The sequence below is a fragment of the Chiloscyllium plagiosum genome, unplaced genomic scaffold (genome assembly GCF_037043375.1).
Source record: "Chiloscyllium plagiosum isolate Xiang-an unplaced genomic scaffold, Cpla_swu_hap1 HiC_scaffold_25, whole genome shotgun sequence".
Taxonomy (NCBI): domain Eukaryota; kingdom Metazoa; phylum Chordata; class Chondrichthyes; order Orectolobiformes; family Hemiscylliidae; genus Chiloscyllium; species Chiloscyllium plagiosum.
Genome location: NW_028270163.1, coordinates 587691 through 610186, shown reverse-complemented (window position 1 = coordinate 610186; position 22496 = coordinate 587691). Strand labels below are relative to the sequence as shown.

The following is a 22496-nucleotide window of genomic DNA, read 5'->3' as shown; positions in this document are numbered from 1 at the left end:
TGATGCAATATGCAGGGATTCGGTTTCTTGGATTATTGGGATCTTTTCTGGGACAGAAGACACCTGTTCAAAAAGGATAGACTTCAGCTAATCTGGAAAGTGACCAATATTCTGGTGGGGAGATTTGCTAGTTCTATTTCAAGACCCTTTAAACTTTTAGAGAAGGGTGAAGCCCCCTTCCTAAGTAACAGTGAAAATAGAATGATGAGGATAGGTTTGAATCAGAAAAGAGCAATTTAATTAGAAAAGACAGACAAAGGCAAGTCACAGAATGAAGTAACTCTGAAGAATTAAACTGCAAGGGAGGAAGGGAAGAGATTGCAGAGCCATTGGCCTTGATTTTTATTTCCTCGTTGTCTACAGGAGTAGTGCCAGAAGATTGCAGGATAGCAAATGTGGTTCCCTTGTTCAAGAAGGGGAGTAGGGATAACCCTAGTAACTATAGGCCGGTGAGTCTCACTTCTGTTGTGGGCAAAGTCTTAGAGAGAATTGTAAGGGATAGGATTTATGAACATCTGGATAGGAATAATGTGATCAAGGATAGTCAGCATGGTTTTGTGAAGGGCAGGTCGTGCCTCACAAACCTTATTGAATTCTTTGAGAAGGTGACTAAGGAGGTAGACGAGGGTAAAGTGGTAGATGTGGTATATATGGATTTTAGTAAGGCGTTTGATAAGGTTCCCCATGGTAGGCTACTGAAAAAATACGGAGGTATGGCATTGAGGGTGAGTTAGAGGTTTGGATTAGGAATTGGCTGGCTGGAAGAAGACAGAGGGTAGTAGTTGATGGCAAAGGTTCATCTTGGACCTTGGTGTTCTTGGTGTTCCGCAAGGATCGGTTTTGGGACCATTGCTGTTTGTCATTTTTATAAATGACCTGGAGGAGGGGCGAGAAGGTTGGGTGAGCAAGTTTGCGGATGATACGAAAGTCGGTGGAGTTGTTGACAGTGAGGAAGGATGTGTCAGGTTACAGCGGGATATAGATAAGTTGCAGAGCTGGGCAGAAAGGTGGCAAATGGAGTTCAATGTAGGTAAGTGTGAGGTGATTCACTTTGGTAAGAGTAACAAAAAGATGGGGTACTGGGCTAATGGTCGGATACTTGGTAGTGTGGATGAGCAAAGGGATCTTGGTGTCCATGTACACAGATCTCTGAAAGTTGCCACCCAGGTAAATAGTGCGGTGAAGAAGGCATATGGCGTACTGGCTTTTATTGGTAGAGGAATTGAGTTCCGGAGCCCTGAGGTCATGTTGCAGTTGTATAAGACTCTGGTGCGGCCGCATCTGGAGTATTGTGTGCAGTTTTGGTCGCCAAACAATAGGAAGGATGTGGAGGCACTGGAACGGGTGCAAAGGAGGTTTACCAGGATGTTGCCTGGTATGGTAGGAAGATCGTATGAGGAAAGGCTGAGGCACTTGGGGTTGTTTTCATTGGAGAAAAGAAGGTTTAGGGGTGACTTGATAGAGGTGACAAGATGATTAGGGGTTTAGATAGGGTTGACCATGAGAACCTTTTTCCACGTATGGAGTCAGCTATTACGAGGGGGCATAGCTTTAAATTAATGGGTGGTAGGTATAGGACAGATGTTAGGGGTAGATTCTTTACTCAGCGAGTCGTGAGTTCATGGAATGCCCTGCCAGGAGCAGTGGTGGACTCTCCCTCTTTATGGGCATTTAAACGGGCATTGGATAGGCATATGGAGGATAGTGGGCTAGTGTAGGTTAGGTGGGCTTGGATCGGCGCAACATCGAGGGCCAAAGGGCCTGTACTGCGCTGTATTTTTCTATGTTCTATGTATTTATTTCAATGCAAGACAGCCTGCAGGTAAATCTGATGAACATAGAACAGTGCAGCATAGTACAGGCCCTTCTGCCCACTGTGTTGTGCCGAGCATTTATCCTACTCTAAGATCAACACCCCTCAATTTGCTGGACAAGCACATGGATGGCAGTAGTCGTCTAAATGTCCGTAATGTCTCTGATTCTACTACCATCGCTGGCAGTGCATTCCACACACCCACCACTCTCTGCAAAAGAACCTACCTCTGACATCTCGCCTACAGCTTCCTCTAATCACTTTAAAATTATGACCCCGCGTGACAGCCATTTCTGCCCTGGGGAAAAGTCTCTGGCTATCTACTCTACCTATGCCTCTCATTACCTTGTACACCTCTATCAAGTCACCTCTTTTCCTTCTTCTCTCCAGTGTAGAAGCCCAAGCTCACTCAACTTCTCTTCACAAGACAAGCACTCCAATCCAGTTAGCATCCTGGTAAATCTTCTCTGCACCCTCTCAAAAGCATCTACATCCTTTCTAAAGTGAAACAATCAGAACTGGACACAATATTCCAAGTGTGGTCTAACCAGGGTTTTATAGAGCTGCAGCAAAACCTCACGACTCTTAAACTCAATCCCCCTGTCAATGAAACCCAAAACGTTATATGCCTTCTTAACAACCCCATCAACTTTGGTGATAAGGATATGGGACTGGGATATCATAGCTTGACAGAAACTTGGCTGAGGGACGGACAAGACTGGCAGCACAATGTTCCAGGTTTTTGGTGGTATTAGATGAAGAGAAAGAGAGGCAAGAGAGGAGAGCCAGCGGCATTTTTGATTAAGACAAGCATTACTACCTTAAATAGAGAAGATATTTCTGAGGGGTCATTTAGTGAAATGATATGGTTTGAAATCATCTTGATGGGATTGTAATGTACAACTGCCAAATAGTCAGAGGGAAATTAAGAAGCAAATATGTAGATAGATCTCAAATATCTTCAAGAATAATAAGGTTGTAATAGTAGAAGATTTTAATTTACCAAACAGTGACTGGGACTGCAGTAGTTTTAAAGGTTTAGATGGTGAAGAATTTGTTAAATGTGCTCTGGAAAATTTTCTTTATCAATACGTAAATGTTCATATTAGAGAATGAGCAAAACTTGACCTTCCCTTGGGAAGTAAGGCAAGGAAAGTGTTATGAAGTTGAAGATGTGTACTGTTCCTTTTAAGAGAGAGCCACAGATAGACAGGATAATGAAGGTGGTATTTGGTATACTTGCCTTCATTGGCCAAAGCATTGAGCATAAGAGCTGGAGCGTTACGTTCGGTTGTACAGGACATTGGTGAGGCCACTTTTAGAATATGGTGTACAATTCTGGTCCTGCAGTAGGAAAGGTGCTGTGAAACTTGAAAGGGTGCAGTCCTAACTTACAAGGATGCTACTCTGGGATTCGAGTATTTGAGTTCTAGGGAGCAGCTGAATACAGGCTTTTTCCTTTGAGCTTTGGAGGCTGAGGGGTAACCTTAGAGAGGTTTATAAAATCATGAGGGTCATGAATAGCAAAAGAGTTTTTCCTATGGTGGGGGAATTCAAAACCCAAGGGCAGAGGATTAAGGTGAGGGGTAAAGATTTTTTAAGGACCTGAGGGGTACTTTTTTTCATGTAGTGGGTGGTGCACATGGGGAACAAGCTGACAGAGGAAGTGGTGGAGATGAGTACAATTACAACATTTAAAAGGTATCTGGGCGGGTACACGAATAGGAAGGATTTAGAGGGATACAGGCCAAATGCTGGCAAATGGGAATAGATCTGAGTGAGATATCTGGTCAGTGCGGACAACTTGGCCCGAAGGGCCTGCTTCCATGCTGTATGACTCTATGACTCTTGTTACGACACAGCAGTGATTAAACCAAACTCTCAGAAAAGCTCACCTCGCCTCGTAATCTGTTAAAATGAGTGATAGAGAACTCCCAAATTCTATTTAAAGAAAATGACATCAATTTATTTTTAATGCTAAAACTGAACATAAACAACAACCATTCACAACTCTAAGCCACCTTTCTCTTAACTGCTTATTACCTGCCTCCAACTCTATAACAATATAATGTTCCAATAAAACACATTAAAATTACATCAACTTAATTTCAAAACCATACAGCAGCTGATGTCTTTGATGTCTGTCTTCTTCTAGCTGAAGATCTCCCTGAGTCTTTTTTCCTTTTTACTGTGATTATGTTTCATTTGAATAGGTACCTTTGATAGAGAGTGTTTCCTAATTTCTTGGATCTGTGTTGATGGCAGTTCATCTCTCTGATTTTCAGTATGCCTGCCTTTTTTATCTCCCCAACATAGTATCGTCTCATTGGGTCGATGTTGGCAAATCAATAAATTCAAACTTGATTGGATTTTACTATCCTGGAGCAAAGTTTAAACTGATTGGTTAAATTTAAATTGTTGTCAAAACAGCAACCAACTCAGGTATCCATTTCACAGCCAAATGCTATATATTTTCAATTTTCCAGTACACTCAGATTGCTATCTAGTCATATCACAGGTACTTATAAGCTCTCAATGCAGAACAGCATTCACTCTCTCGTAAAGGCACAGTACACACCTTCAACTTCATAACACTCTTAAGAGAAACTGAGCAGTTCCCCCATACCTATCACATTCCCAGCTACCTCCCCCCCCCCCCCCCCCCCCCCCCCCCCCCCCCCAACTCCACCCTCCTCCCATTTATTTCTGAGCCCCCCTGGCTCACAAGCCTCATTCCTGATGAATGGCTTATGCCCTTATGATTCTCCTGCTCCTCGAATGCTGCATGACCTGCCAGATTTTCTAATCAGTAAGGAAACCAAGGATTAAAGGGAAAAGACAGAAAACAGGAATTGAAGATTATCAGATCACCCATGGTCAATGAGTTGAATGGCCTGCTTCTGCTCCTATATCTTATTGTCTAAGCTATGGACCAATCAAACCTTACAGTTGGAAAGCTTATTCATCAGTTTGGAACAGAATGGTACAGTGGCTCAGTTGCCTCAAAGTGCCAGGGATCCAGGTTCAATTCCGTACTGGGATGACGGCATCTGTGTGGGTTTCCACCAGATGCTCCAGCCTAGGTGGATTCGTCATACTAAATTGTGTTCAGGGATGTGCAGACCACATGGATTAGCCATAGGAAATGCAGGGTTACAGGGATAGGGTAAGGGGTGGGTCTGGATGGGATGTTCTCAGGAGGCTCAGTGTGGAGTTGACGGGCTTAAAGGTTCATTTGTGAAACTAACTGCACAGACATCCTCAGCAGCAAAACTCCAAGAAGCAGAAGACACCCTCCAAGGCAAGTTTTGATCAAGGGGAAAGTTATAAAAAGAAGAAATGTTGTTCTGTTAAAAGAAAGTCAGATAGTATGCACTAAAACCACATGACTCATGGAATAAGGGACTTTCTTTCACCCTCCCAAAATTGCTATTCTGAGAAACCTGTGCAAGAAAAACACCACCGGCTCATCACATTTGTCAGGTCTAACCTCAGGTGTTGACTATTTGCTTCAGTAACAAAGAATTCAACAACCGGCCCTGACACCATATCATAAAGATGTATTTTTTCTACAAGCATTCTTTTTTCTCATCTACCTTAACACTGATCTCTGTAATTTTTTTAACATTAACTTTATCTCATTAGCCTTAAGGAACCTTCAGTAATCGCTGAGAAAAATGACACTAATGAAAGAACAGTGCACCAAACTAAAGGGTACCAAATAGGAAATCATTAATTTCACCTTCCCATCATTCAAAGACACTGACCTGGTGGGGTAGTCAGTGGCACTTAGGTTGATAAAATAGTCCCAGTCCCAATCTGTCATTTCCAGTAGATCTTTCATGCAGTGCAGGTACATCTTCAGCAGACTTGCCCCTCCCCAGATTGTAACCATTCGCCATGGGGTTATCCGGATGTTCGGGTATTGCTGTGACAGCTTCAGTGTCTCTCTGTGCAGGTAATTGGAACGCTGCAAGTTCAGAATAGCAAAATGATATGTAAAGGCTTCAAAAATTGGAAAAAAAAGCCAATTTACACACAGCATGCTCCCTCTAACAGTGTAGAATCCAAAGACTCCCTACAATGTGGAAGCAGGCCATTCAGCCCATCAAGACCACACCTATTCTCCCACCCAGGCCCACCCCCATACCCTATCCCTGCATTCCCCATGGCTAACCCATACAGCACATCCCTGGACACTATGGCAATTCAGCATGGCCAATCCAAATAATTTGCACATCTCTGGAATGGGGAGGAAACCAGAGCACCTAGACAAAACCCACGCAGACACAGAGAGAATGTGCAAACTCTATGCAGATAGTCGCCCAAGAGTGGAATTGAACCCGGGTCCCTGGCACTGTGCCACTCAGTAGTAAGATAACGAACCAGACAATCTGCTTGATGGATAAATGCTGGGAGGAGAACAACCATCCCTTCTGTGACATCTTTAAAATGGTGAAATGTTCCAAGGTGCCAAACAGGACCAGCATGAATTTTTTGCATAAAAGGAGACCACATCACTCATTGAATCTGTGGTGGCTCCCCTCCAGTCTTACTCCTCCACTCGATCTCTGTAGTGGACAAATTATTGTAGCGTGTCCTTCTGAATTCATTAAATCTTTCACCACACTCAGACATCATTTTCTCGTCATGATTATTATTGGGCAAAATTATGAAGTAACATTGGAACAGATGATCCAAACTTAAGTCAAGTGTTGAGTGGCTCAGTATCCTAAAGGAGGTGAGAGGGGTTTGGAGAAAGAATTCCAAATGTAAAACCTAGGCAGCTGAAGGCACAGCCATCAATGGCGGTGATAATTAGATCAGAAACGTATAAGAAAGTAGACATGTACCGCAGTAAACTTCCCTGTTCTCTTCAAGAGTGCCATGAAATCTTTACGTGTAGGTGCAGACATTGGATAGGTTATTATCAAAACTTAAGTTAACTCAAGAATGTGATTGGAAAGACGTTCTGGGATTTACATATCAATGAACCAAAACCTGCCACCCATTCTAAAAGATGAAAGACTTAACAGCTATCTAAGTTTGTTCAATATATCGTTTCAGTTACACTACACTGAGATCTTTTGTTATAAATTCTGTGTCTTACGATCCTGCTCCACAGCTACCTGAAGGAGCAGCGGTCCGAAAGCTAGTATTTTCAAATAAACCTGTTGGAGTACAACCTAGTAAATGAAATCTTTAGATCAACATATATCAAAGTGGGTACTTGGTTTAATGAAAGGTGGGCTAAGAAGCTGTCTGAATAAGTAAACAGCCCCAGTAGTCCACTGTTGAACAACACAGAGGGTATATAAAGGTAATATGTAAATATTGTAAATATGTCCTTTCAATTTTGGATACTGTTGGGGGGATGACTTACCAGGGGAAAGCAGTGGGGCACCTGCTGCTCAAAAGGGAAGGGGGAAGAGGAGCAGAGCAGTAGTCATTGGGGACTCGATAGTTAGGGGGACAGATAGGAGGCTCTGTGGGGATGAGAGAGACTCACGGGTGCCAGGGTCCGTGATGTCTCTGATCGTGTTTTTGGGATCCTTTGGGGAAAGGTAGAGCAGCCCCAAGTAATGGTCCACATTGACACCAATGACATAGGTCGGAAGAGAGATGGGGACTTGAGGCAGAAATTCAGGGAGCGAGGATGGAAGCTTAGAGTTAGGACAAACAGTTGTTTTCCCTGGTTTGCTGCCGTTGCCACGTGCTAGTGAGGTGAGGAATAGGGAAAGGAGTTGAACACGTGGCTACAGGGATGGTGCAGGAGGGAGGGTTTCGGGTTTTTGGATAATTGGAGCTCTTTCTGGGGTAGGTGGCACCTTTACAAGCAGGATGGTCTTCATCTAAACCAGAGGGGTACCAATATCCTGGGTGGCAAATTCGCTAAAGCTATTAAGGAGGATTTAAACTAATACAACAGGGGCATGGGAACCAAGATTGTAGGACAGGTACAGAAGAGAATGAGAGTAGGGAGTTCCAAGATCAAGTATCTGACACTGGCAAGCGAGAACCTGGTTTGAAGTGTGTGTACTTCAACATGAGGAGCATCCGAAATAAAGTGGGTGAACTGGCAACGTGGGTTGGTACCTGGGACTTCGATGTTGTGGCCATTACGGAGACATGGATAGAGCAGGGACAGGAAAGGCTGTTGCAGGTTCCGGGATTCAGATGTTTCAGTAAGAACAGACAAGATGGTAAAAGAGGGGGAGGTGTGGCATTGTTGATCAGGGACAATATTACAGTTGTAGAAAGGATGTTTGGGGACTTGTTAACTGAGGTAGTATGGGCTGAGGTTAGAAACAGGAAAGGAGAAGTCACCATGTTGGGAGTTTTCTATAGGCCTCCGAATAGTCCCAGAGATGTAGAGGAAAGGATAGCAAAGATGATTCTCGATAAGAGGCAGGGTAGTTGTCGTGGGAGACTTCAACTATCCAAATACTGACTGGGATCACTATAATACGAGTACTATAGATGGATCAGTTTTTGTCCAGTGAGTGCAGGAGGGCTTCCTGACACAGTATGTAGACAGGCCTACAAGGGGCAAAGCCACTTTAGATTTAGTACTGGGTAACGAGGCTGGCCAGGTGTTAGATTTGGAAGTAGCTGAGCACTTTGGAGACAGCGATCACAATTCTGTCAGGTTTACTTTAGTGATGGAAAGCGATAGGTGTACTCCACCGAGCAAGAGTTACAGCTGGGGGAAGGGAAATTACGATGCAATTAGGAAAGATTTAGGAAGCGTAGAATGGGGAAGGAAACTGCAGGGGATGAGCACATTAAAAATGTGGAGCTTATTTAAGGAAAAGCTCCTGTGTGTCCTAGATAAGTATGTACTTGACAGGCAGGGAGGAAGATATAGAACGCGTGAGCTGTGGTTTTCTAAGGAAGTGGAATCCCTGGTCAAGAAGGAGGAGGCTTATGTTAGGACAAAATGTGAAAACTCAGTTAGGGTGCTTGAGGGTTACAAGTCAGTCAGGAAAGACCTAAAAAGAGAGCTCAGAAGAGCCAGGAGAAGACATGAGAAGTTGTTGGCAGATAGGATCAGGGTTAACCCTAAGGCTTTTCATAGGTATGTCAGGAATAAAAGAATGACGAGAGTTAAATTAGGGCCAATCAAGGATAATAGTGGGAAGTTGTGTGTGGAGTCAGAGGACATAGGGGAAGCACTAAATAAATATTTTTCAATAGTGCTCACTATAGAAAATGAAAATGTTGGAGCGGAAGATAGAGATACTTGCATCTAGACTAGAAGAGATTGAGGTTCACAAGGAAGAGGTATTAGAAATACTGCAGAGTGTGAAAATAGACAAGTCCCCTGGGCCAGATGGGATCTATCCTAGGATCCTCTAGGAAGCAAGGGAAGAGATTGCCGAGCCTTTGGCATTGATCTTCAAATCATCATTGTCTACAGGTATAGTGCCTGAGGACTGAAGGATAGCAAATGTGGTTCCCTTGTTCAAAAAGGGTAGTAAAAACAACCCTGGTAATTACAGACCAGTGAGCCTCACTTCAGTTGTTGGTAAAGTGTTGGAAAAGGTTAGAAGAGATAGGATTTATAACAATCTAGAAAGAATAATCTGATCAGGGACAGTCAACACGGTTTTGTGAAGGGTAGGTCGTGCCTAATGAATCTTATTGAGTTTTTTGACAAAGTGACCAAATAGGTAGATAAGAGTAAACAGGTTGATGTGGTGTATATGGACTTCAGCAAGGCGTTCGATAAGGTTCCCTACAGTAGGCTATTATACAAAATGCAGAGGAATGGGATTGTGGGAGACATAGCAGTTTGGATCAGTAATTGGTTTGCTGAAATAAAACAGAGGGTTATGGTTGATGGAACATGTTCATCTTGGTATCCAGTTACCTGCGGCGTACCGCAAGGGTCGGTGTTGGGTGACTGCTGTTCGCCATTTTTATAAATGACCCGGATGAGGGCTTAGAAGGGTGGGTTAGTAAATTTGCGGACAACGCTAAGGTCGGTGGAGTTGTAGATAGTGACGAAAGATGTAGTAAGTTGCAGAAAGACATAGATAAGATGCAGAGCTGGGCTGAGAGGTAGCAAATGGAGTTTAATATGAACAAGTGTGAGGTGCTACACTTTGGACGGAGTAATCGGAATGCAAAGGCTAATGGTAAGATTCTTGGGAGTGCAGATGAACAGAGAGATCTCGGTGTCCACGTACACAGATCTCTGAAAGTTGCCACCCAGATTGACAGGGTTGTTAAGAAGGCATACAGTGTTTTGGCCTTTATTAGAGGGATTGAGTTCCGGAACCAGGAGGTTATGCTGCAGCTGTACAAAGCTCTAGTACAGCCACACTTGGAGTATTGTGTACAGTTCTGGTCACCGCATTATAAGGAGGATGTGGAAGTGTTGGAAAGGGTGCAGAGGAGATTTACTAGGATGTTGCCTGGTATGGAAGGAATGTCTTACAAGGAGAGGCTAAGAGCCTTGAGGCTGTTCTCGTTAGAGAGAAGATTGAGAGGTGACTTAATAGAGACATACAAGATAATGAGAGGGTTAGATAGGGTGGATAGGGAGAGCCTTTTTCCAAGTATGGGGACGGCAAACACGAGGAAACACAATTTTAAAGTGAGGGGAGATGGGTATAAGACAGATGTCAGAGGTAGTTTCTTTACTCAAAGAGTAGTAAGGGTATGGAATGCTTTGCCTGCAACGGTAGTAGATTCACCAAATTTAAGTGCATTTAAGTCGTCATTGGACAGGCATATGGACGTACATGGAATAGTGTAGGTGGGATGGGCTTCAGATTGGTATGACAGGGCGACGCAACATCGAGGGCCGAAGGGCCTGTATTGCGCTGTAATGTTTTATATTCTAAAGGCATGGACGAAGTACCATGTAAAAGACTCATTTGGAAAATGGACGCATATGTATTTAAGAGACATTGATAACTTGGATACAAATTTTCTGGAGGCTTGGAATCCAAAAAGCACGAATGAACAAATGTTGTAGTGATTGCAAAGTGGAATCCTATGGAGTATGTTTGCTTTGGTTCATTTACATATACAAATGTAGAGCATCGACGTCTGGGTAAGAATATATGTTCCAAACTTGTGGACGTATATCAGAATGTAGCAAATTTATAGTGAACAAGAATGTAGCAAATTTAGGAGAGCCCCACTTGTGAAATGATAATGAAAAGCAAATTGAAGAAGAAATACCTACATTTATACGGAGTATTTTCACGATTACCAGATGCCTCAAAGCACTCTGCAGTCAATTAATTACTTTTGAACTGTAGTTGCTGTTGTAACCATTTGCAATCAACAACATCCCACAAACAACAAGGCAATAACAGCCAGATAAAGAGTATTTTTTGAGATATCAAGTGAGGGACAAATACTGGCCAAGATACTGGGAAGAACTGCCCGCTCTGTTTAAAATAGAATCATGAAATCTTTCAAATTCATCTGAGCTGACACGAAAGCATCATTATTTTTCTATTTGTCCATGCTTTTCTAGCTAGGCCAGCATTTATTATCCATCGCTGACAACCCTGGAAAGGTAGTGGTGAGCTGCTTTTCAAGCATCTGCAGTTCGCGGGGTGTAGGGCACTCAATGTTATTACAGAGGACATTTCAGGGTTCTAACACACTGACAGTGAAGATGTGGAGGTGGCAGTGTTGGACTGGGGTGGACAAAATTAAAAATCATACAACACCAGGTTATAGTCCAACAGGTTTATTTGAAAGTACTAGCTTTCAGAGCACTGCTCCTTCATCAGGTATATAGTTACCTGATTAAGGAGCAGCGCTCTGAAAGCTAGTACTTCCAAATAAACCTGTTGGACTATGCCCTGGTGTTGTGTGATCTTTAATTAGTGACAGTGAAGACACTGCAATATAGTTCCAAGACAGGATGGTTTCTGGCTTGGAGGGGAACCTGCATGTAGTTATGTTCTCATACATCTACCGTCTTTGACCTTCTAGGTGATGGAGGTTATTGGGTTTGGAAGGTGTTGTCAAAGGATCCATGGTGAGTGACTACAGTGGATCTCTTATAATCGGACTACTGACACTGTGTGCACGGTTGATGAAAAAGAAACTGAAAAGGAACAGCTGCATTTATATAGAGCACTTACATGATTACTGTAAGTCTCAGCATTTTACAGCAAATTAATTACTTTTGAAGAGTAATAACTGCATTGGTGAAGGGAGTGAATGTTGAAGATGATAGATGGATTGCCCATCAAATAGGATACTGCTTCATCCTGCATGGTTTCAAACTTCTTGAATGTGGTTGGAGGTTAGAAGAGAGTATTCTAGCACACTTCTAACTTCTGCCTTGCACATCGTGGACAGGCATTAGGATGACAGGAAACCAGTTGCTCACTATAGAATACCTTGCCTCTGACCTACTCTTGCTGCCATAAAATTTATTGCTTCTAGTCAATAGTGGAGGATTCTGCAATTGCACATCAAGAGGAGATGGTTACATTCATTCTTAAAAAGGACATTGCAATGTCCTGGGCTCCCCCTTCATTGGAGACTGAGGTACTTGTGCAGTCTCATCTCGTGTGCACCACTATTTATGACTGGATATGGCAGCACTGCAGAGCTTAGATCTGATCCACAGTTGCAAAGTTACTCAGCTGTGTCTAGTTCATGTTCCTGGAGTTGGCTCGTGATTAGTCCTGTGCCGCAGCTTCATCAGGTTAACATCTAACTTGTGGCATGCCTGGTGCATCACCTGGCATGACAATGATAGCATGGGAGTAGGCTAGGCCATGAGGGTGCAGATTGTGTTTGAATACAATTCTGCTCCTGATGGCCCACAGTGCTTCATGGATGTCCAGTCTAGAGGTGCTATGACCTGTCCAAAGTCTGACATATTTAACATGGTTAAAAATCACACAACATCAAGTTATAGTCCAACAGGTTTATTTGGAAGCACTAGCTTTTGGAGCACGGTTAAGATCATGTTCACAGAATCACGCCCCCCTCCACATATCCCACTGTCACCATTCCCGGCCCCCAGAACCCTGAGGGGAATACCACCCCTGCTTATGACTCTACCCCCATTCCCCCCACCATCACACCCACTCCAGTTACTGGCTCCGCCCCCACTCCCAGCTCCACACCCACACCAGATCCCAGCTCCCAGTCTTGCCAAGTTTTCACCATCCCTCCAGACCTTCCCCTCACTGAGGACGAACGATCAGTCCTCAGCAAAGGACTCACCTTCATCCCCCTCCGTCCACACATCAATGAATTTAATACACCCCGTGACGTCAAACACTTCTTCCGCTGCCTCCGCCTCCGAGCTTACTTTCACAATCAGGACTCCCGCCCACCTTCCGAGGACCCCTTCGCCCACCTCCAACACACTGCGTTCACCTGGACACCCCGCGCTGGCCTATTACCTGCCCTCAACCTCTTCATTTCCAACTGCCGCCAGGACATTAACCGCCTCAACCTGTCTATCCCCCTCCCCCACTCCAACCTCTTACCCTCACAACGCGCAGCCCTCCACTCCCTCTGCTCCAATCCCAACCTCACCATCAAGCCAGCAGATAAAGGGGGGCGCAGTGGTAGTCTGGCGCACTGACCTCTACACCGCTGAAGCCAAACGCCAACTCAAGGACACCTCTTCCTACCGCCCCCTTAACCATGACCCCACCCCCCATCACCAAACCATCATCTCCCAGACCATACAGAACCTCATCACCTCAGGAGATCTCCCACCCACAGCTTCCAACCTCATAGTCCGGGAACCCCGCACTGCCCGGTTCTACCTCCTTCCCAAGATCCACAAGCCTGACCACCCTGGCCGACCCATTGTCTCAGCATGCTCCTGTCCCACTGAACTCATCTCTACCTACCTCGACACAGAACTATCCCCACTAGTCCAGGAACTCCCCACATACGTTCGAGACACCACCCACGCCCTCCACCTCCTCCAAGACTTTTCCCAGCCCCCAATGCCGCATCTTCACCATGGATATCCAATCCCTCTATACTTCCATCCAACATGACCAGGGCCTCCAATCCCTCCATTTTCTCCTCTCCCGACATCCCCAACAGTACCCTTCCACCGACACTCTCATTCGTTTGGCCGAACTGGTCCTCACCCTTAACAATTTCTCCTTCGAATCCTCCCACTTCCTCCAGACCAAAGGGTAGCCACGGGCACACGTATAGGCCCCAGCTATGCCTGTCTCTTTGTTGGCTACGTAGAACAGTCGATCTTCCATAATTACACCGGCACCACTCCCCACCTCTTCCTCTGCTACATTGATGACAGCATTGGCGCCACCTCGTGCTCCCGCGAGGAGGTTGAGCAATTCATCAACTTCACCAACACATTCCACCCTGACCTTAAATTTACCTGGACCATCTCTGACACCTCCCTCCCCTTCCTGGGCCTCTCCATCTCCATTAATGACGACCGATTTGACACTGACATTTTTTACAAACCCACCGACTCCCACAGCTACCTGGATTACACCTCTTCCCACCCTACCTCTTGCAAAAATGCCATCCCGTATTCCCAATTCCTCCACCTCCGACGTATCTGCTCCCAGGAGGACCAGTTCCAACACCGAACACAACAGATGGCCTCCTTCTTTAGAGACCGCAAGTTCCCTTTCCACATGGTTAAAGATGCCCTCCAACGCATCTCGTCCACATCCCGCACCTCCGCCCTCAGACCCCACCCCTCCAACCGTAACAAGGACAGAACGCCCCTGGTGCTCACCTTCCACCCTACCAACCTTCACATAAACCAAATCATCCGCCGACATTTACGCCACCTCCAAAAAGACCCCACCACCAGGGATATATTTCCCTCCCCACCCCTTTCCGCATTCCACAAAGACCGTTCCCTCCGTGACTACCTGGTCAGGTCCACGCCCCCCTACAACCCACCCTCCCATCCTGGCACCTTCCCCTGCCACTGCAGGAACTGCAAAACCTGCGCCCACACCTCCTCCCTCACCTCTATCCAAGGCCCTAAAGGAGCCTTCCACATCCATCAAAGTTTTACCTGCACATCCACCAATATCATTTATTGTATCCGTTGCTCCCGATGCGGTCTCCTCTACATTGGGGAGACTGGACGCCTCCTAGCACAGCGCTTTAGGGATCATCGCTGGGACACCCGCACCAATCAACCACACCGCCCTGTGGCCCAACATTTCAACTCCCCCTCCCACTCTGCCGAGTACATGGAGGTCCTGGGCCTCCTTCACCGCCACTCCCTCACCACCAGACGCCTGGAGGAAGAACGCCTCATCTTCCGCCTCGGAACACTTCAACCCAAGGGCATCAATGTGGACTTCAACAGTTTCCTCATTTCCCCTTCCCCCACCTCACCCTAGTTCCAAACTTCCAGCTCAGCACTGTCCCCATGACTTGTCCTACCTGCCTATCTTCTTTTCCACCTATCCACTCCACCCTCCTCCCTGACCTACTCACCTATTGTACTCTATGCTACTTTCTCCCCACCTCCCCCCCTCCTCTAGCTTATCTCTCCACACTTCAGGCTCCCTGCCTTTATTCCTGATGAAGGACTTTTGCCCGAAACGTTGATTTTACTGCTCCTCGGATGCTTCCTGAACTGCTGTGCTCTTCCAGCACCACTAATCCAGAATATACACACACACACACACACTCTATCACATACACTCATACCCACACGCTCACATTCACACTCAATTTGTCGCTCTTCCATGCACACACATATAAGCTTATGGGTGAATTTGTTTTTGCACAATTACATTTTATTTTACTCCAAAACTGCAGAAATCCATGTAAAACTCTGTAAAATGTTTCAGAGGGTTTGACAGTCTGACATAGCAGTGGGACACACAGATTTCACACCTTTTGTTTAAAAAGCTGAGCTATCTTCAGAACGTAATTTAAAGTAGTTCTGGGATTTACATATCAAAGAACAGAAACCAGCAGATCCCATTATAAAAGATAAAAGTTTTAATCTAAGATTGTTTACTGTATCACATCTCCATGACAGTGGCTATAAACTCTGTGAGCCTGATCTTAAACTCCACAAGGGGCGGCACTCCAAAAGCTATTGCTTCCAAATAAACCTTTTTTAATTAGATTAGATTACTTAGATTAGATTACTTACAGTGTGGAAACAGGCCCTTCGGCCCAACAAGTCCACACCGACCCGCCGAAGTGCAACCCACCCATGCCCTTACATTTACCCCTTACCTAACACTACCGGCAATTTAACAGTGGTTAGCACTGCTGCCTCACAGCGCCAGAGATCCGGGTTCAATTCCCACCTCAGGCGACTGACTGTGTGGAGTTTGCACATTCTCCCCGTGTTTCCTCCGGGTGCTCCGGTTTCCTCCCACAGTCCAAAGATGTGCAGGTCAGGTGAATTGGCCATGCTAAATTGCCCGTAGTGTTAGGAAAGGGGTAAATGTAGGGGTATGGGTGGTTTGCGCTTCGGCGGGGCGGTGTGGACTTGTTGGGCCGAAGGGCCTGTTTTCACACTGTAAAGTAATCTAATCTAATCTAATCCTCTAAACCTTCTGCCCCTTATCTGAAATCTATGCCCCCTAGTCATTGATCCCTCCATCAAGGAGAAAAGTGTCTCCCTATCTACCGTATCTATGCCCACCATAATTTTATACATCTCAAATCATGTCCCCTCTCAATCTCCTGGGCTTTAAGGAAAACATCCTCACACTGCTCAATTTCTCTTCATAACTGAAAATCTCTAACCCAGATAATAAACTGGCAAATCTCCTCTGCACTCTCCCCACTGGTATTATATCCTTCTGATAATATTGATTTCAGAATTTCAACACTCTAGCTGTGGCCTCGCATAACCTCCCTGCTCTTAAACTCTATGCCTCGGTGAATAAAGGGGAAGTATACCGTATGGCTTCTTAACCACTTTATCCACCCGTCCTGACACTTTAAGGGACATGCCCACTAAGGTCCCTCTGATCACATCTGATCACCAGTGCCTCCCAGGGTCGTATCATCCAACAAAGAACACAGAACTGTACGACACAAGAACGGGCCCAGCTTTTTCAAGGAGAATTCCAGATCATCACCACTGTGAAGGGTATGTAAGTTAGTTTGATTTTAGAGTAGGATAAAAGGTCAGCACAATATCAAGGGCCAAAGGGCCTGTACTGTGCTATACTGTTCCATGTTCTATGTTCGAAAATACTTCCTGAATTCATTCCGAATGATCTAGTTCTAATTTCAAGTTTGCGTGTCACACCACTCTGGAGACTTTTTCCCCAATTTCTTTGGTATTTTAGACACTGTTATGAGTTCAACCATCTAAATTCAGAAAATGTCGACCCTAGTCTGTTACCATTTTAGTAAACCTGTAGTAACTCCCTTCCTAGTTCATTATTCCTTGGGCTTGATGCCCCTTTGCCCCAATTTCGCCTTGCATTATGCTCGTCCTTTCTAACTTGTATCCAGGTTTGTAACCATGTCAGTACTGTTTAACATTTGTCCAAACTGTGCAATACGTGAATGGTCTTTTCAGTATGAAAACAACCAGTGACCAGGGCATTTGTGAATATCAGTAATGCAGGAGCACCAACCTTGTCCACATGGATGTAATAAAAGTGGTACTGATGATAGATGGCTTTGATCAGCCGCTTCAGCTGCCTGAAGGCTCTACCATGAACGACGAGCATATATACAATTCTTACTGGGGTTTGGATTGATGCCACATCCACACTGCTGTCGTCCCACTGGATGTTGTTGTTAGGTTTCCCTACAAAAAAACACTTAAATTAGTACAATAATGACAGGTGGACTTGAGTCTAAAGAAATCCTTCATAGCTTCCTTTCAATTCACTTCTCCCACAGTGAGGTTGAATCAATAATGATAATGGAGTTGAAAAGCAAGGAAGTTATGAAAAATTAGGTCTCAGATGAGGAACAGTCCCCAATTCTGGGCACTGTTTTAGGAAAGACATGAAGGCCTCGGTGAAACTGGGGAGAGAATTTACTGCAGTAATGGGGGGAGAAAACCAACAAAAAGCTTCAGTTACTCAGACAAATTGCAGAAGCTGGAAATGTTCTTACAGCACAGAATGTTAAAGGGAGATTTGATAAAAGCATTCAAAATGATAAGGCAGTTTCATTCAGCTAACATAGGTCATAGAGGATTCAAGCAAATAAAATATTCAATTGAAAGAAAAAAATTATTAACAGTAATGCAGCGAGTTGTGAGCTAGAATGTGATGCCTGAAGGTGTGGTGGCCATTGATTTCAATAGTGACAATCAAGGGAACTGGATAGATACATCAAAATAAACCAAGAACAACACAGTAGTGGAACGGGTCCTTTGGCTATCTAAGCCTGCTCGGGCTTACTTTGCCCTTCCATACTGTCTTCACTTACAGGATCTGGATCCCTCTACCTTCTTCTCATATATGTATTCAGTCAAGTGCTTCTTGAATGTTGCTAATTGTGTCTGCTTCCACCACCATCTTTGGCAGCACATTCCAGGCACTCGCTACCCTTTGTGTGAAAAAGTAGCCTTAAACATCTCTGTTAAACTCACCTCCCCCAACCCCACCTCTATTGCACCATGAACGTCTATCCCCTAGTAATTGACCATTCCATGCCTCACATTTTCCACTCTATCCATGACATTCACAATCTTATAAACATCTATCAAGTTGCCCCTCCGCCTCCTGAGTTCCAGTGAAAATAAATCCAGTTTATCCAACCTTTCTTCATAGCTAAAATCCCACATATCAGGCAACATCTTGGTAAACCCTGGCTGTACCCTCTCCAGAGGAGCCACTTCCTTCTGGTACTGTGGTGACCAGAACTGTACATAATATTCTAAGTGTGGCCTAACTAAAGTTATTAAGTGCAGCATAACTTGTCTATCCTTATACTCAATGCCTTTTCCAATGAAGGCAAGCCAGCCATTGCCTTTTTTAACTACTTTACCTACCTGTTCTGCCATCTTCAAAGACCTGTAGATCTGGACATCCAGATCCCTTTGCAAATCAATACTCCCAAGGGTTCTGCCATACACTGTATAAGTTCTACCTGTACTTGACCTTCCAAAATGCATGGATTACACTCCATCTGCCATTTTTCTGTCCATGCCTCCAACTGATCTATATCCTGCTGTGTCCTCTAACAATCCTCCTCACTATACACAACTCCACTAACCTTTGTATCGTCTGAAAACTTACCAATTTAACCAGCCACATTTTCTTCCAAATCATCTTTGTAGCCCATGGACAGCAGAAGTCCTAGCACTGATCCCTGTAGAACACCACCAGTCACAACCCTTCATTCCGAAAAGCATCCTTCCACCACTACTCTCTGTCTCCTAAGCCAGAACTAAGCCAGTTCTGCATCCATCTTGCCAGCTCACCCCAGATACCATGTGACTTTACCTTCAGTTCCAGTCTGCCATGTGTAAAGCAATGAGAAAACAGCAGCCGTGTTCAGACTAATTGAATTTTAAAAATTATTTCAAATGCAGATGGTCCTTGTTGGCATCACATTTATTGTCTATCCATAACTGCCCTTGAGAAGATGGTGCCCTCTTGAACTGCAGCAGTCCATGTGGTGGATGCAGTCAATAAAGTGTGGAGCTGAAGAAAGCAGCATCAGAGGAGCAGGGGAGTTGATGTTTCAGGTGGGGACCTGTCTTCAGGAAGGTTGATTCATCTGCTCCTCTGATGCTGCTTGACCTGCTGTGCTTTTAACAGCTCCAAACTTTATCGATTCTGACTTTCTAACATCTGCAGTTCTCACTACCTCCATGTGGTGTATGCACACTCACAATACTGTGAGGGAAGGAACCGCAGCATGTTCACTCAGTGACAATGAAGGGACAGCAATAAAATTATCAGGCAGGAATGGTGTACCACTCGAAGATAAACTTGCAAATGGTGGTGTATCTGAATTAGGGAGTTGTGGATAATAAGAAAGGATATCAAAGAATGCAGCAGGATATAGTTCAGTTTGAATATTGGACAGAAAAATGGCAGTTGGAGTTTAATCTGTAGAAGTCTGAGGTAATGCATTTTAGGAGGTCAACTGTGAGAGGAACATATGTTGTAAATGGCTAGACCCAAAGGAATAGTGATACACAGAGGGATTTGAACATAGAACATAGAACAATGCAGCACAGGAACAGACCCTTCATCCCACAATGTTGTGTCTAATTAAACTAATCTCTTCTGCCTCCCCTTGGTCCAGATCCACTTTTGGAATATTGTATGCAGTTCTGATCTTCTTCCCATAGGAAAGATGTTGCGAAACTTGAAAGGGTTCAGAAAAGATTTACAAGGATGTTGCCAGGGTTTGAAGATTTAAGCTACAGGGAGAGGCTGAATAGGCTGGGGCTGTTTTCCCTGGAGAATCAGAGGCTAAGGGGTGACCTTATTAAAGGTTTATAAAATCATGAGGGACATGGACAAGGTAAATAGACAAGGTCTTTTCCCTGGGAGGTGGGAGAGTTCAGCGCTAGATGGCATAGGTTTAGGGTGAGAGGGGAGAGATTTAAAAGGAACCTAAAGGGCAACTTTTTCACTCAGAGGGTGGTGCATGTATGGAATGAGCTGCCGGGGAGAGGTGCAATTACAACATTTAAAAGGCATCTGGATGGGTATATGAATAGGAAGGGTTTAAGAGGGATATTAGCCAAGTGCTGGCAAATGGGACTAAATTAATATAGGATACCTGGTCAACATGGCTGAGTTAGACCGAGGGGTCTGTTTCTGTGCTGTGCATCTCTATGACTGCCTTATTGTATCTGTCCCCACCATCATCCCTGGCAGCATTATCCAGATACCTACCACTCTGTTAAAAAAAACACTTGTTCCCTCACATTTCCTTTGAGCTTTCTCCATCCTGCCTCAAATGCATGCCCCCGAGGATTCAACACGTCAATTCTGGGAAAAAGATTCTGATTGTCAACCCTATCTATGCATCTCATAATTTTGTCAACTTCTATCAAGTTTCCCCTCAGCCTTCGATGCCCCGGAGAAAACACCCAAGTTTTTTTTCTGAACCTCTCCTTATAGTTCATGCCCATTATACAACACCAGGTTATAGTCCAAAAGGTTTATTTGAAATTACAAACTTTCAGCGTGCTGCCCCATCACTAAAGGACAACGAAAATTACAGCACACAAACGGGTCCTTCAGCCCTCCAAGCCTGCGCTGATCCAGATCCTGTATCTAAAGCTGTCAGCTATTTTCTAAGGATTTGTTCCCCTCTGCTCTCTGGCCATTCATGTATCTGTCTAGACATATCTTAAATGATGCTGTTCTGCCCACCTCTACCACCTTCACTGGCACACATTCCAGGCACCCAGCACTCTCTGCATAAAGAACTTTCCATGTATGTTTCGTGACCCCTAGTAATCGAGTCCCCCGGTCTGGAAAAAGCTTCTTGCTATCCACCTTGTCTATACCTCTCATGATTTTGTAGACCTCAATCAGGTCCCCTAATCGACTCAATCTCTCTTCATAGCTAGCGCCCTCTATATCAGGCGACATCCCACTGAACCTCCTCTACACCCCCTCCAAAGCATCCACATCCTTCTGATAATGTGGCGACCAGAACTGTATGCAGTATTCCAAATATGACCGAATCAAAGTCCTATACAACTGTAATATGACCTGCAAATTCTTGTACTCAATACCACGTCCGATGAAGGAAAGCTTGCCATACGCCTTCTCGACCACTCTATCGACCTGTGTTGCCACCTTCAGGATACAATGGACCCGAACACCCAGATCTCTCTGCACATCAGTTTTCCCCAGTATTTTTCCATTTACCGTACAGTTCACTCTTAAATTGGACCTTCCAAAATGCATCACCTCGCATTTGCCCGGATTGAATTCCATCTGCCATTTCTCTGCCCAACTCTCCAATCTATCTATATTCCTCTGCATTCCCTGACAATCCCCCTCATTATCTGCTATTCCACCAAACTTCATATCATCTGCAAACTTGCTAATCAGACCACCCATACCTTCCTCCAGGTCATTTATGTATGCCACAAACAAACAGCATGGATCCCTATGGAACACCACTGGTCACAGTTAGAACATAGAACATAGAAGAATACAGCGCAGTACAGGCCCTTTGGCCCTCGATGTTGCGCCGATCCAAGCCCACCTAACCTATACTAACCCACTATCCTCCATATACCTATCCAATGCCCGCTTAAATGCCCATAAAGAGGGAGAGTCCACCACTGCTACTGGCAGGGCATTCCATGAACTTACGACTCGCTGAGTGAAGAACCTACCCCTAACTTCAGTCCTATATCTACCCACCCTTAATTTAAAGCTATGCCCCCTTGTAATACCCGACTCCATACGCGGGAAAAGGTTCACACTGTCAACCCTATCTAACCCCCTAATCATCTTGTACACCTCAATCAAGTCACCCCTAAACCTTCTTTTCTCTAATGAAAACAGCCCCAAGTGTCTCAGTCTTTCCTCATACGATCTTCCTTCCATACCAGGCAACATCCTGGTAAACCTCCTCTGCACCCGTTCCAGTGCCTCCACATCCTTCTGATAATGTGGCGACCAAAACTGCACACAATATTCCAGATGCGGCCGCACCAGAGTCTTATACAACTGCATCATGACCTCAGGACTCCGGAACTCAATTCCTCTACCAATAAAAGCCAGTACGCCATATGCCTTCCTCACCG

At 44.8% G+C, this 22496-nt stretch overlaps 1 protein-coding gene across 2 annotated transcripts in view; it reads right to left on the bottom strand.

The window, feature by feature from the left end:
* The window catches only part of xylt2 (xylosyltransferase II), a 194538-nt gene that overhangs the window by 113281 nt on the left and 58761 nt on the right, over positions 1–22496 (bottom strand). For both annotated transcript variants that reach the window (XM_088000364.1, XM_043714272.2), the window contains exons 3-4: positions 17383–17558; positions 5581–5783 (exon numbers count right to left, since the gene is read on the bottom strand). In XM_088000364.1, coding sequence (XP_087856490.1) covers positions 5581–5783; positions 17383–17558 — 379 coding nt within the window. The remainder of the gene's footprint in view (positions 1–5580; positions 5784–17382; positions 17559–22496) is intronic.